The sequence below is a fragment of the Amblyomma mixtum genome, chromosome 9 (genome assembly GCF_055824585.1).
Source record: "Amblyomma mixtum isolate Tamu chromosome 9, ASM5582458v1, whole genome shotgun sequence".
Taxonomy (NCBI): domain Eukaryota; kingdom Metazoa; phylum Arthropoda; class Arachnida; order Ixodida; family Ixodidae; genus Amblyomma; species Amblyomma mixtum.
The window spans coordinates 105,575,998-105,592,398 of record NC_143020.1 but is presented as its reverse complement, the minus strand read 5'-3'; the positions used below and the strand labels follow the sequence as shown (position 1 = coordinate 105,592,398).

Here is a 16,401-nt window from a genome sequence, read left to right as displayed (position 1 = left end):
TGACGCCGTTCAAGGACGGCGCAACCCGAGACCGGCGTGCCATGCGATGCAGTGAAGCAACCTTTCGCTCCGCAGGAGAGCAGACGACGCCACGAAAGGACGCCGTCAGCCGAATTTTGCTCTTATTTTCGCGGAAAAAATCGCCTCAAGGACGCAAAAATGAGTTGATTGACAGATTATTTTTCGGTTGGTATTAAATCTCTTCGTTATATCCGCTGACGCGCTCTTATTTACTTCGTTAAAACTGGACCCAAAATGTATTGAAAATGCAAAAATGGGAATGGGAAATTGAAATCCCTTCGTTATAACCGCTATTTCACTATAAGTGGCTTCGTTATAAACGGGCTAGACTGTATTGGGCCATTTACATGTGCTGCCTGGGAGGTGCCTCCGCGGTTGGTCTAGTGCAGCCACAGGCACAACCGTGCACGCCCTCGTCTTGCTCGGCTGCGGTGCCCCCACCTCCCTCACTCTTCCCACCCAACTCGTAGCTGCGTTGCACGAGCTACAGCAGAGGTGGTGGCGGCTGCCGATCACAAAACGTTTCTCCACGTTGAGGACTTCAAGCAACTGGGACTTACAGTGTTGACCAAATGTTTAGGGGAATCCCCCAAGGTGGAGTAGATTTGTATTAAGGGAGTAATTACTCACTGGCATCCACCCGAGCGCAGCCATACGGCTACAAAGGAAAGCTATACAGCTTTCTCAGAAACTTCGCAGTGAAAGAAAAATTCGTCCTGGTCCGGGGTTCGAACCCGGGACCACCGCTTCACCGGAGCAGTCGCTCTACCAATTGAGCTAACCGGGACGGCAAGCTTATGGTAGGGCGAGAGCAAATTGATCAATAACTCGAAGTGGGAACAGTGTTGGGCAAATGTTTGGGGTAATCCCCCAAGGTGGAGTAGATTTGCGATATGTAAACTTACAGTAAACATTTCCAAGACGATTTCACTTCCATTTATTTCACATTTTGGTTTCCGCTCTGCACTCTCCTTTCAGGTCTACTCATCAAAACTGCACGTAACGAAAACCTGGATGTAACGAAAAATCCTGGACTTTTTAAAATTTCGTTAGGTCCACGTTTAACTGTACTCAATAGCATTGACCGCCTAATAGCAAACCTCAGCCTTTTTCAAATAAAAACGTGACAGGTATGCAAGAACGATTCTCCTCTCAATCACTGCGTTACAAAACGGGCGGGGTCTCCCCAGTCGGAGCTGCTCACCTGGAGAGCTCGTGGACGCGCTCCGTGTTGTGCCGCAGGGGTGTGAGCCCATGGCGGAGGCACTGGAGCGCCTCGAGCAGCCGGCCTTCCTCCAGATACTCGAGGTACTTCTGTTCCAGCACCAGGAACTGCATCTCCTGGAGAGGTGGAGGAAGATGGGGAGAGGTGCCAATCAATAATCACCGGAAACGGTGGCCGGGTTGATCGACCTAGCAGGCTGCTGCTGCTCCTGATAAGGACGACGAAGAAGACACAACACACTCGCGCAGAACCCACACGTGTGAAATTGCACACACTGCGATGCATTAATTTCATGCGTTGTTCATGAAAAGCTTTAACCCTTTGAAGGTTTTTGCCGTATATGTACGGCGGCGGTTTTTCGATCTTACGTTTGAAATTTTGCGCCAAAAGAACAATGCGTGCTCACTGGGGGGTGCTGCCACCTCTTAGGTCTTACAAGAAGTGTTTGAATTTTGTGCTGCCTTCTTACGGAGATAAGCAGAACTTATGTCTAGCTTTAGCGCAGCGGCACAGACTGCGGCAACACCCCTTTTGTAGTTTTGGCTTCGCCGCGTGATCGCAACGGAGTCGCGCGAAATCTGAGTTTTCTTTTTGTCAGCACTATCTTGCAGGGGCTGCCGAAGTTGATTTCTATCTTTATTGGCGCTGCTCTTAGCTTGCTTATCACCGCTGCTCGCGAGGTATTCTCGCCCTCTGTGGCAACGTGCCTACGCGGTTTCGATTCCGCCGCGGGATCGCAACGGAGTCGCGCGAAACGTGTTTTCTGTTTGTGGGCACTGTTTTGCAGAGGCAGCGAAAGTTGATTTCTATCTTTATTGGTGCTGCTCTTAGCTTGCTTATCACCGTTGCTATTCTATTCTATTGAACATTTTCCAGTTGTGAGTGATGCTGTCACCAAAGTACTGTTCCTAATTTTTTTTTACTATTTATTCTCGATTATATACATTTTGCAGATTCAAGATCCGCAACAAAGTAATTTGACCACCTGGGAAAGTTTTCTTCAAAATAATTCGACCCTCAAAGGGTTAACAGGACCTTTCCTGCACGTAGTGCTGAGGCCAAATTACACCGAGGTACACCTGCAGTCAAAAGATTATGGAATGAAACACCCACGCTAAAAACTTCATCACTGTCTTTGCATGCATCCTGGAATAGATATATGCAGCCCGATTCTGAGTGCGCACATCATGCTGCATACAATCAAACAGGAAGCTCTGCACACAAAGAAAACATTTTTTCCACCGAAGTTGCGCTCTGTGAACTTCGGACGGTGGGCATGCATTTTTCCAGGCTAAAGGTGCAGTCCTGACACAGATTTAATTCGGCCCTCGCCCAAGCTTCTGCGCTGAAATAAAACGAATGCAGCTACAAATTAAATGTTCAAGATTTTTCTTCTATCTCCTGGTGGCAGCAACCGTGCAGGTAATGCACCAGTTAAAAGCAGTTACTGGGCAACTTTTGGCAAAAATGTATGAAGGAGGTAGACACAAAGCAAATTTTAAAAAATCAGAAGCGCTAGCATTTCACGTCAGTGACCCAACAGTGTACAGGGTCGTCCACTCTTAGTTAGAACCCGCTAGCGCATGGCCACACTCTTCAGAGGGCCACCGCGTGCGACAAAGTCGCTCATCACTGCAAAGTGCCGCCGGAGAAGGTGTACCTGGACGTGGTGCTTCACGTCATCTGCCACTTCGCTTCGGTGCATAGCCGTTCTGGACACAGTGACCCTCCAAAGAGCACGGCCATGCGTTAGCGCATTCTAACTAAGAGTGGACGACCCTGTACAATGTGGCAACTCTATTTAGTCTCCACAGCATGCACTGTCTTGGTATTACTGACAGAACGAATCGCGAGCTCAGCTCATCACTGCCACTATCTCACTGCAGTCATATCCTCATACCAATGATCATTTTCACTAATTATGGTAAGAATGGTTCACAATTGATGATGATGACAATGATGTTCTGCCACTCATCTACATTTAGCCCTCTCCTTTTGCCAGCCCACGCCACAATTATCGCAGAAAATGCACTAGTCTCATCTCACTGCCGTGCAATCAGCCTCCCCAGCTGCATCTCCATTCCCTTCGGGTCCATGCCAGGCTATGCAGTGCAACTAAGGCCGGACTGACCCAGCTTACGTGCTGCAAATGCGCAATAACAATGGCCGCCCTCACCACGAGTGACTGGGACGTCTCAAGGAGCGACTTCAGGTCGTTGAGATCCGCCTCGGCCTGAAAATTGCAAGAGATGCGCATTAAGACCGACAGGCGTTCAACATTGAGAGCAGCTAGCACTTATTCTTCTAAGAAACGAAAGCCACTGCCACCAATGCATAGTCATAGAGAACCCATCACGGCACACTGATATGTGTAACTGGTAGGGCCGACAAATTATCAGACCAGGAGGGTAAATCTGAGTTTACAATGCACCACACAGTGCAGTGCAGCGAGAATCATGCTTTTGTGACAAGCTAGGCACCCCGAGCCAGCAAGTGCTGAGCGGGGGAGTTAAGCTTTAACAAATTAAATTAAAGGGACCCTGAAATGGTTTCTTCAATCATATTTTATTGCAACAACTATGTAGAGGTGGTCTCTGCGAGTATTCTAGTCTGATTCAGAAAGCTGCGCGTGGAACCAATAATTTACAAACAATTTTTCAAACTTGCCGCTCACAGCCGATTAGGGCGACACCTCACCGCGCGTTTTTACCCGCCCCTACCACATGACGTAAACTGGGCAGCCTTGGCCATGGACTGGGCGACCCTTCTCATTGGCTCTGCCATATGACGTCACGCGCAATTTTTGCAATATTTCATTTGAAACTGAGCATTGATGCTCCTTGAAATACTATTTTATTGATTGCTTATTATTTTTTAAAACATACCTATACAGAGGTAAGAATCCAGCGCATTTCTTGAAATTAATGTGGTACTTCCGGTAAAGAAGGAAATCCGTCTGCTCACAAAAGCATGTGTTCTCGTCAAATCTTGGCGCCCGCCTTTGCGAGTTTCCTAGCTGCACCGACGAGTCGCTGCTATAGTGTACTAGAATTATATATATCGCTGCTGTCATCGCCCTGTGGGTCTCGGTATGGCGTGTACTGAAAGGCTCGAAGCCCATCTCAGCGGTGGCTGCACGCAGCCGCGCTTCGAGCTCCGGATCCATGCTGTTCGAGCAGCAATCAGGAGACAGATGTGCGAAAACTTGGACGGCGCGCCGCACCGATCGTCATCAGAAAGACTGCCAGCTATACTCGAGCAGCGACAAAGCATGCCTGCTTATGTTGGGAGCTTTCGGCAACGGCACCGCTCGCGGGCTCTCCGAGCGATGAGCTCTGCTGCTGCCTGGCTGTCGTGGTCGTCGCTAGGCCTATAGCTCGGTTCGCGTCGAAGCCGCAGCGGCCGGCGCTTCGGAAGTCGTCTGAGCTATAATAAAAGGCTTATTCTACACATCGCTTTACAGTCAACAGCATCATCTCACAATAAAGTAATAGTATGGTCACTTTCCGCGACGCCTTCAGCCGCGAAGCGAGCGGGCGCCAGGCGAGCCGGACCCCAACGTCAGGCCAGCGGCAGCTGCAAGGCGTTTGTGGCCAGAAATTTGCTCGTATCACAGTTGTTACCTTTACCAGCAGCTCAGTATTGGTTAGCGATCCTCAAAAATGACACATTTTTCACATTTCTTGGCCTAGGGTTTATTATTTACGTCAAGAACACTCTTTAGCTCATTTTTTATGACGCCGGCAGACCTGATCCAGACCGGTCGGCCGGCCGACATGCTCGGCGTACTTGACGTTCGCACAAGGAAATACAAAACAGCCATTCTACCAGAGATGATGCTTCCTAGATTAGAGCAACGACAACATGTCTGTTCAAAAGTGGATCTTTCGGCAACAACACCGACTGCGGCAACGCCGGGCGACGAACTGCGCGCTGGTCCCAGGCTGCCCTAGTCGTCGCTAGGCCTAATGGTTTCGCATCGCTGACGGCGCTTCGGAAGTCGCTTGCGCTATATCAAAAGGCCTACTCATCAAATCGCTTTACTGCGAACTCGTCCCATAATAGAATATATATTCGATTTCCACGACGCCTTCAGCAACGGAGCTAGCAGGCGGCAGGCGAAGCGCCGCAGCAGCGCCAAAGCGGCTATGGGATGAAATTTGCTAGTGTCGCATTCATCACTTTTACGATCAGCTCGGTATTGGCCAACGACCGTCAGAAGTGATGCATTTTTGACATGCATCTATCCCAGGGCTTGCTATAAACGTGAACAATTAATACTAGCGCGTTTTTCACTCGCCGGCGGCCGGCATCAAGGCTGGCAGGCCGGCCCCGGCGTGGCTCGGCCCCGAGCGCCCTGAGGAGCGCGCTGTACGTCATCACGACGCTGCCGCTCTCCGTGCTCGCTTTGGCTCCCGCTTGCCGTCGTTGCGTCTGCCGCGCGCGGCTCGTCGTTGACATCTAGCAAGTTGCACGCAGGCGACGAGCTGCGATCGGACGTTGCGACGCCGTTCGCAACAGCGCACCGCAGTAAATCGCACTCACTTTCGCACGTGTCTACGACCACCGGAAGTAAACAAGCAGAGCGCCATTGCTTGACGTATGCATGGGCGGAGCATCGGCCCGTATTTTCTTCTTTTTTTTTCAGAGCGAGCCCCGCGTGTATGAGTTGAGGGTGGTATGTGGGGGAGAGGAGGAACATCATTTTTAATCGGCGATATCTTCGGTGTTGATGGAGTTCGCTTAACAATTTTTGCGGTGCGGCGACAAGTGATGGAATACCGATCTCTCGTGGGCTTTTGCTAACCTTGGCAAAGAGCTTTTCAGGGTCCCTTTAACAGTAGTACCACCGATGGCAACTGCAAACTCAGATTGCAATCAGCTGATGATGGACACTGGTTCATTCAAAACTTAAAAACTAAATGTGCAGTTGCACATCAAAAGAAAAAGTAGCAATATCAGTGTACAAGGGTAATACTGTAGACAGAATCGTCAGCAGAATGAGGCTAGGTTCAGGCACTTAACGAGGTAGAAAATGCACTATTTCAACAGCCAGTGCCCAAGCTATATTATACACAATTTCTGGTTCACACAATGATGTGCAATGCCCTTTGTTCATGACAATCCCTTCTGTATAGCATCTGTACAAATATCTACAACCTGCTGTATCTACTGCTTCTCTAACTTGTTTTGCTGTTTGTTTGTTTTTTTTTATCCTCGACATAACTTGTTCTTTTCCACCTGTAACTGCCACTGTCACTACACTGTTTCGAAAAGGTTGAGGAAATATTTGTGGTCAACCTGATGAGGGGATACATATTACTTTTTTTTTTTTTTTCACAAACCATATCCTCAAGTACACTAATCATTCTATTTAGAATGACTGGTCAAGAATTAACAGGGTTGAGGTTTCAATGCTTGGCTCTATATGTTGCTTTTGCACAGGCATGGGAATTTCAGCCGTGCACATTTGTAGCTGCAATGTGCCGACAGTAAGAATAACAAACAAAATAAACAGAAACCACGAACGTTTCACATTGTGCATTTGTGTTGTGCAAACTGCAAAAAAAACGCGCACGCACGCGCGCGTGGCTCAGTGGTTACGGCGCTCGGCTGCTGACCCGAAAGACGTGGGTTCGATCCCGGCCGCCGCGGCTGAATTTCGATGAAGGCGAAATTCTAGAGGCCCGTGTGCTGTGCGATGTCAGTACACGTTCAAGAACCCCAGGTGGTCTAAATTTCCGGAGCCCTTCACTACGGCGCCCCTCATAGCCTGAGTTGCTTCGCGACGTTAAACCCCAACAAACCAAACCAAACCCACACCCACCCACACCCACACCAACACACACACACACACACACAACCGCAATGAAAGTCAGCAAGGGTGTTAAATTTGCCCTATGTCATTACCTGTCAGGCATAACCCAATGAGAACTCAGTGTGAATGCACTCTGTAAACACACTGTCACAAAACGTGCTCTGAATGCACAAACGTGTTTGACACATTCGTTCCCCGCCTCAATTGCCAATCCCTTTCATTTCTTCAGTCAACACAACATGCAGTGAAAGAATGCAGGCTCACTGCTGTCTCAAAGCACACTGCCACAATGCTATAACAGCAATCTGATGATGATTCAGTGGTGCAAAGGCAGCTTAGTCACAGCGCATCACAACTAATACGTTTGTGGTCTCCATGAGCTGGGGTCTACAATCCATTTTTCCCCCAACCATTTCCCCTCAGAGGAGCCAAACGCAAGGCCAGGGGAAAGCCTGAAGCGAATGAAAAATCAGTGGTCACCCAACAACACTAGGGACCAAACCCTGTACCTCTCGCATATGAGGTGGATTTTCAAACCGCTAGGCCACCACTGTGATTGCAACAGCAATCTCTAACTACTATCCAACACAGAACCAGCATGCGGAGGCTTCTACACCAGCAACACCTAATAAACTATGCACTAGAATACCAGTGACCAACCCACAGTTCACCACAGTGGCGAGGGACCACACCTTTGTCCAGTCTCCCTCCATAATGTGCGTCTGGAATTTGGCTGCGGCCGGATGGTCCAAGCCACAGCCGGATTCCTGGATGAGCTGTTCCGCTGTCCGGCTGCAAGACAAAGCAGGCCACACGGATCAGGACGCTGGCCACCCAAAGTTCTTCACCAATTTGCGTACACCCACAACCACAAGGTTATGGAAAGCACTATATCAGCATCTCTAAACACTTATCAGCATCTCTAATCACTTATCAGCATCTCTAATCACTTATCAGCATCTCTAATCACTTATCAACATCTCTAATCACTTATAAGCATCTCTAAAACTTATCAGCATCTCTCAACACTCATCAGCATCTCTATAAACACTCATCAGCATCTCTATAAACACTCATCAGCATCTCTATAAACACTCATCAGCATCTCTATAAACACTCATCAGCATCTCTAAAATTTACCAGCATCTCAAAAATTTACCAGCATCTCTAAAATTTACCAGCATCTCTAAAACTTACCAGCATCTCTAAAACTTACCAGCATCTCTAAACACAACCAGAATAGATCCATGCAGCATAATTTTAGTGTGATTTACACAGAGCACCATTAAATACCGACCAACGTGGTCTGGACACAAAAAAAAAATTTTGATTTTTTCACAGAAGTCATGGCTCCTTATCTTGTGACCGCAGGTGCATGTACGCCTCGAAACATCACCATGAGCCACGGATGAAACGCTAGGCAAGGCTCTATGCACATCCTGAGTGCATTGCAAATTGCACGAGTTAGCAGTGTGTGCGCACATGTATGCACATCACTGAGGCCATGTTACCAAGTCAGCCACAGAAATGGAAGTGTTGCTAGAATGCTCCACGCTGGCACAGAGGCAATGTTTGACCAGTGAAAAAGCAAGGAAAGGAGCTCACACGCCAAGGATGGCGGTGCACTTGCTTCAGAATGTATGAACATCAGGGTGTCCCCTAACCTTTTCCCATCCTTCATGATAAGGGCAGTAAAAGACGGCCATATCATGCAGCGTAACAGAAACCTGCAGGCTTCTTTCAGAAATGTCTTTAGAACAACACATGGACTCCCATGAATTTCATTCCCAGTGAGATGCAACCGCAATCAATACACCAAAAGCACCTTCCACATGCCACACAGGCGTCTAGTCAGGTGTCCCACAATTGGCACAAAATCTTAGAGAATCTTAGCAACTGCACCGCATTGTTAGGCCAATAGGATTTCTGTACAAATTTTTAAGCCCGTAGTCTTCCCTTATTTGGAACAAAACTATAGTCCAATACAACTCAAGTACGAAGCAGCAAGTACCCCTGAAAGGAGGCCTGGCCTCCGCACTGAGCCAATGTCGTTGACATACTGCAATGACATAGCAGTTAATCCCCTGCCAGTCGATTGCAATGTCACAAGAACAGGTGCAAGGCCATGGACCATCCCTGTACATGTAGAGAAACGCGGCAGCCAAGATTGCCCCCGAAGAGACTACAGAGAAGCTCACAAAGAGTCACACATCTTGTCATGGGCCCATAAACATGTGCAGATGCTATGGCCTATTTTGAAACTTTTCTACTTTGCATTGAATGATACAATGTTTTGTCTCTCTCTCTCCATAATTTTTGCCATGAAACAGTGTTTTAAAAATTCCGCTCCAGACTACTACTATTGCAGATTGAACTCCTCATCACAACACCCAAATTTATTTATTTATTTCTTAGGACAGAGCACAACAGTGCCTACGTGCCAATTCCGCCAATCTAGACAAGCACAGGCCAGAGTCACTTACACAAATGCCCTTTTATCGTACTCTGCTTATTTTCATTCAAGGGCCACACGGCAAATTGAAAGCTGGCCTGCAACAGCAAAGATGCTGCTCTTAATGAAAACGGGGCTTCTGGCCAAAAAAAGTGAATCACTGCTCTAACCGTCACCAGCCATTTTCACAAGTAAACTGTAGGGTGTCAACAGCGTCTGCAGAAAATCCGGTGTCATTGGTGTCGTCGTCAATATTGCGACCGAAAAAGCACGTGGCCTAGCTCCCACGTATGTCACATCACCACACGACATCGTCAAAACCTGCCCACCATAGCAGTTAAATTAATGATTGGTCACAAGAGGTTGCTCGGGGACAGCAACCTGGGTCTCACAAGCCCCATTGGTGGTTGCATTCAGAATAGCCACCTTTGCTTAACCGCTGCACCACTACGCCAGGGGAACCCGTCGTGGTGGCTCAGTGGTTATGGTGCTCGGCTGCCGACCCGAAAGACGCGGGTTCGATCCCGGCCGCAGCAGCCGAATTTTGATGAAGGCGAAATTCTAGAGGCCATGTCAGATGGCGCCACGGGTACCATTGCTGCGATGTCTTTCAGTTTTGGATCGTCATCGCCACATACGATGGGGATTTCCAAATAATTCTGACTGAATCAGGCAGGTACCCCACCTAAATGTAGCATAAAACAAAACTGACCACCAAGTGACACCTCTGTGCGAAATTTGAGCCCGAACAAACGCGCGGTTAAGCTGATAGAATTTTTTTTCGATTTTCTCTGATTTACGCAACACGCGATAGATGAGTCTTTAACAGCCAAATGAACATCAAATGAGGGATGGGACGCAACAAAATACTAACGTGAAAGCGGAGGTAAAGGAGACGGAAAGAAAGATGTGGAAAGAAAGATTGCAGGAAAAATCGGCGCTAGGCATATATAGGACACGAAAACAGGACATCAAAAAAGAGCGATTATTCGATAATTCGCGGGGCAGTTCACTGCTTTTTGAGGCTAGGACAGGAACTCTGAGAACAAAAACGTATAGGTCCAAATTTGAAGAAGTGGATATTTTGTGCTCTGCTTGTAAAACGGAAACGGAGACCATAGAGCACTTGGTTCTGAGGTGCGCAGAACTCCGCCCAGCCCTCCCAGAGGGGGCAGCAACGGCCACAGAGATAGCGCTGGGATTTACTGGGGAGGACGGGCGAGTGGATGGGAAAAGCGTGACATTGACGAAGGGAAGGTTGGAGGATTGGTGGCGGAAATCAAGGGAGGGGTGAATTTCGAGGGGAAAAGGATAGACAGACTAGACGTTGTAAGAGCGAAAGGGAAAGAAAGGGAAAATAAAAATAAATTAACAATGGGGGAAGTATAGGCTAGGTGGCGAAAGCTACCACCTGATACAAAGGGTAAAGCCACTATCCATCCATCCATCCAGAAAAAAACATGGAATCAACTTTTACCAATAAGAAAAATGAGATAGAGCTGTCCTCAACATTTTTTTTTTTTTTTTTAAGGACACTGAGGAGAACCTCAGGCAAATACTCTTCCAGTTAGATATTGATTTCTTGGCTCTTTCTGAGCATGCCAACGCTTTTCCAATGGCAAACGATGAATGCATCACTGCGAAAATTTCATTCAAAAATCTTCCCGCCAGTCGATTCAAACTCATGACATCCTCACTGGAAAGGACAGGCTGTTGCAGCTTTAAAGTAAACGGTGGTGTAGACTAGCCTCACGGATCTGCATCCAAAAATTGGTGTAGATGCACACATTACACGTGTGAAATTGGCCAATGATGGCAACGCCTGCATTTCATGTTTTCATCTTTTCAAGCCTACAAAAGCTCAGTTTTGAGTGAGAGTGATCTCTTTGTGATTAGAACACAGCACCCTATTGATACAGGCCAACTTCAATTTGTCCTCAGCCCAAGCAGCAGTTGGTTTCTCTTCTCCATTTGAAATTGCGTGAAAAATGTGCAATAGGGACTCATTTTCTTCCAAGACATCTGGCCTACACAGAGACGGTCTATTGCACCAGTATTAACAATATCCATTGCAACAACCAACACAATCCATTCATGCAATCCATGAAACACTCCGTCCATGCAACAGAGTGCACAATGCTTGCAACTGTGATGAAACAAGTACAATGGCACAGCTGTCACTGGTTTCAGTTAAACGCAACGATGGAAAAATACGAGAGGTTAACTGTTCTCACACTCAATAATGGAAATGCACCCAAAAAGTATATCTCCTTTCAGTTCCGAGCTGAGGATGGGATGTTATCGCGCTCAAAAGCAATTGTTCACCCCATCAGGAGGTTCACAGTGTGGGTTGAACAGGACGTTCTGTCCCGGGCACCATGATGGAGCACCGGGCACAGCTTTTATGGCATAGGTTTGAACATACGGCTTGGAATGTCAAAAACGGGCAACATGATGGTTAACCATGCATAGCTTTTGCACTGCAGGACAGAGCGGGTGGCGATAGGTGGATTATGGAAAGGAGCACTTTCTCACTGCTGTGACGTTGATGTAAGCTATGTATAGAAAAACATGCAGATTTTTACTGCGCTCTCAGTATCAGACATAGTGGCCACTATAAACATCAGCGCAATCTGCCAAGTAGTACTAGTAGTAAGCAACTTCATTTAGGACACAAATATTAACCGAGAATTCACGTGGGAAGACACGCTGAACAAGGAAGTGACTACAAGCCAAGCAATGCCGGAAGTCGGACAAGTTGGTCCGAGTCCAGGATGAAAAATAGCGCGAAGGGAAGACGAAAGACGTCCGCGTCGTCCTGTCAGTCTTTCTTGCCTCTTCCCTTCACTTTATTTTTCATCATAACAACGTGCCATCGGAAGGATTCCACACTACACTAGTTTCAATTTTGCAGATCACCCCCTCCCCCCCACCTCCCTTCCCAATGACCCTGTGTATACACACCCAGCCAGACAACGCTTATCTGCCCCATTCAGCGTGAGCACCTTCAAGGTAATTCGCTCCCCTACCCCCTGTTTTATTTTTTGAACTCGCAGTAGCCGTTGGCTGGAAGCGGACATCCGCGCTCGCTGGGACACGTAATACGCCAAAGCAAACGGCTCGCCTGTCGGTATACAGCGTCGCCCACGGCAGCTAGCTTCATTTTTTTTTATTACTAATATTATCACCACGTGTAAACACAGCCGCTACGCTTATCACGAGACGATATCGTAACAGCCGCGACGCAAATAGTGCCTACGTGCACCGTAAGAAACCGCACCGCAGACGAACTGTTCGCTAACTAAAACATTGCGTCATATCACCGTAAACCACACGCAAACGCGATAAAAGCCATGAAAATGCGTTAAGTGCGAAACCTTAAGCGATGATATGCAGAAAATATTCGTTCGGGCGGGCCTCCGTCCTTTATTTTGTCCTATCAAGCACCAATCCCGGAGGCCATACGCTACCGACTGCATTACAAAGCTTGAAGTTGCTGTCCCATCACACGAGCGAAGGTTCTTTTTTGTTTTGTTTTGCTTTCCGCTCATTGCGCGACGCTACAAACGCGATAGCGAAACCGTTTGTCAGCAAAGCTGCCGTCGCAATACTGTGCTGTAGCGCAATCAACAGCAGTGGTGGCGCATCTCCCACGCCCCAATCAAGCTGCCAAAAAAACAAAAAAAGCAAAGTGGAAATCACGCGAATGTTCCCCGGGAAACAGCTGACTCGACGTTCAACAAAGCGCCGTTACTGCGCAAACGCCGCGCATGTGAACAGCTGACTCGCGAGCGGTATAACGCCAACGCGAACCCCAAACCCATATCGCATCTCTACAAAGCACATCGGCAGCGAGCTTGCTAAAGGTAACGGCTGTGCCGTTTTGGACAAGCGCATCAACGTACCCCATAGTGCTTAGTCGCTCTTTGTGGAGCGCTAAAAGCGAAACTACTACCGCGAAGTATACCGCAGCTACAGCGTCTTCCGTGACCCAATGTTACTCCAGTAACAGGGTGCAATCACAGTAGTACGTCTCAGTTGACACCTCGGCGCGAAGGGGCATATCGCAAAACAGCCAGCAAATTCTTCCTATGTCATTACCCCCGCTCCTCGATAGCATATGTGAACTGCCTGAACGCCGTAAACACTGTCGGCAAATCGTGGTTCAAAAACGCGTCGCCTCATTCTGTCCAGCTCCGAATGGAAAAGTTCAAGGGCAGCGGAACTGACCGACTCGGTAGCCGTGAGTTATGGTCCGGAAACAACCGCGCGCACAAAGCCTCCGGAAAACACCGAGAGGGAACAAAGCGCGAGCTTTCTTTTTCTGGAACGAGGTTCAAGGTTCGAGTGCCTCGAAATAGGAGACGTGAGCCAGGAAGGAGCTTGCAGAGCGCTCTCGTTCTCTCGAAATAGCGATTCATAAGACTTCCATTCATTCGTCGACCCTTTTTTTTTTTTTCATTCATCTCGCATCTAGTCCATTGTTCTAACAAACTCGACTCATCTTGTACATTCGTTTTGCCTCCGGACAACAACTTTCGGCTGTTAAGCAGTAATATACGCATGAAAATTGTACGCCAGTTATAAGATTTTTTTTTTCTCTTATTAAGCCCTGCAGGCATGAATGAACCGTTTATACCAACGTCAACCAACCACCAACCAACGTCAACAACGATTCGACAGGAAGTCAAACTCTAAGGAGACCAAAATTATGTTTCAATCATATGAAGCTCGAATTAAGGGAGTGTTTATTTACGCACCTATTGTGTCATTCAAAGCAGAGACAGTCATTCAAAGGTGGGAGGTAGAAAGAGCAGGTGTTACGAAAAAAGCAAATGACATTGAACGACGCACTCGAAAATTCATAGCACTCTGCTATGCATAGCATAACTAATGAATAAATACAGATGTGACAACACGTCAATTAACAAATTTAAATAACGTACGGTACTGGCATTGCAGGCTCGTAATATACCAAACGCATGTTTTGGCCAACGGGACCACAACATGTCAGTTCGAATCAACCGGCGCTTCGAGTTAAGCGGGTTCGAGAATTGCCGAGAACTGCACACTCACTTGAGTCCGAGGCCTCGCAGGTGTTGGCCGATGAGCCGTATGATGTCCTGCTCGGTGCGCGAGCTGAGGATGGCCTTGTTGGCGGCCGCGGCGGTCGCCGTCGCCGCTTTTTCGACGGCGTTGGACGCGCTGGACTCGTCTCCATTCTGCAGAGGGTAGCAACCGTTCGTCGCTTGCATCACGGCCCCAACCCGCTGCTTCTTTCGCGGCGGAGACGATCCTTCGCCGTCGTCCTGCTGCGTCTTGCACGATGCCAGCCTTGATGCTCGCCGAACGGCCCTCTCCCCTTTGTTTCGTGATGAAAGGTAGTTCCCTTCCCTCTTTTTTTTTTTTTTTGCGTCAGCAGAGTTTGTGTTTCTATCGTTGGCTCTTTGTTTTGGTTCGCCGTTCACCTCGCCCGCCAACGCCTCCGGAGGCGACCCACGTATACGCCCGGGGTCCTACCGGGGACCCCCCTCCCCTGCCCTGCCCTTTCCCCGAACGGGACCTCTGCCTGCGGTAGAGCGCGCGGCTGTACTGAGCGTTGGGAAAGCAGCGCCGAATTTCCCAAGCGCTCCACCTCCTCCTCGTCAGGGGCTTTTTTTTTTCTTTTCTCGAGGACTCACGCGACTCGCACCCAGTCTCTCTTTCCCTCCTTTTTGGATTTACGTCAGTGGCAGCGCCAGGTCCAAGACACACGACGATCACGACACACACACACAGGGACACGGGGGGACTTGAGGTCTCCGTCCCCGCAAAGGCTGATTTGCTGCGCGCCTCTGGTCGACGCGCAGCGTCTACGAACGCACGAAAACAGTGCGGATTTCACAGCCCCACCCCCCGGGAGCCCCCCCACCAGCGTCAAGGCGCGAGCACAGCAACAACGACAAGCCTGGATGTGCGTAAGCAGGACCGTCGTCGTCTCGGTCGCTCGCTACTAGCACTGACGCTCGGACCACGAGCGGCAGCGAGCTGGTACAGCGCTACTCGACTCGACGACAACAGCAGTCAGCTGGCTGCCCGTCGGTGACGTCACGGCACGCGCGTTGCACGCTGGGTTGCCCTGCGGAGATCCAAGTGCCATTCCCAGCATCCGCTTCGTAGCCCTGCGCAAACACAAAAAAGGTTGGAGCACTCACAATCGCGCACACATTGCGTTGCGTTAGGACTGCTTAATACGCCGCTCTGCGATAACGTCGCACTTGAAGCTCCGCTCGGGTCACGGAGCTTCTAAAGCCAGGGCAACCGAGCTAGACCTTCGACGCGCCCAGCATGCTGAATGCGTGTTCGGTGTCCGCGTCCGAAGTGTCGTATCCCCCGATTAAAGGGAAAACACTGGCCTAAACGAGTATCCAGCTGGCTTCTCGGCTCAACCTCGAATCGGCGAAAAATCCCAGAGGCTCCGCCAAATCGCGTGCGCGGCCGCAGCGATCTACTCAAGCGCGCTTTGGAGGACAAAAACTGCCAGCTAACTTGCGAGGGGCTGGTCGTTAGTCACACATGGCGGACAGGGGCTGTTCACGGTCGTCCACAGGCAGCAGCAGCTACGGTGGTTTTGCGAGCTCTCCGCTGTGCTTAATTGGACTCGGCGCCTACGGGCTCGGTGACAGGCCTGCGCTCCGAGGCGAGCGGAGATGGCGAACGTCGCACGAGCCCGCGTTCGGTGTCCTAGCGGATCGAAACACAGCACGGGATCAAAGCGCAAAGGCACCAGAAATATGCACGGATCTCACCACCACCACAAGCAACCACCACACAAACAAAGCACGGACCCGTAATTGCAGCCGGAAGTTCGTACGCGGTGGCGTTGGAAACAGGATCATGCGCAAT

At 49.1% G+C, this 16,401-nt stretch overlaps 1 protein-coding gene across 3 annotated transcripts in view; it reads right to left on the bottom strand.

The window, feature by feature from the left end:
- The window catches only part of LOC149330525 (WD repeat-containing protein 26), a 54,585-nt gene extending 38,235 nt beyond the window's left edge, over window positions 1-16,350 (bottom strand). Inside the window, exons 1-5 of one of the 3 annotated variants that reach the window (XM_089561143.1) lie at window positions 16,045-16,350; window positions 14,593-15,677; window positions 7,757-7,856; window positions 3,423-3,479; window positions 1,226-1,362 (exon numbers count right to left, since the gene is read on the bottom strand). In XM_089561143.1, the coding sequence (XP_089417269.1) occupies window positions 1,226-1,362; window positions 3,423-3,479; window positions 7,757-7,856; window positions 14,593-14,771 (473 nt within the window). In that variant the 5' untranslated portion in view covers window positions 14,772-15,677; window positions 16,045-16,350. Of the gene's footprint in view, window positions 1-1,225; window positions 1,363-3,422; window positions 3,480-7,756; window positions 7,857-14,592; window positions 15,678-15,773; window positions 16,014-16,044 lie in introns of those variants that run through there. The other 2 variants (XM_089561145.1, XM_089561144.1) reach the window with 2 other exon arrangements.
- Window positions 16,351-16,401: the final 51 nt, after the last annotated feature.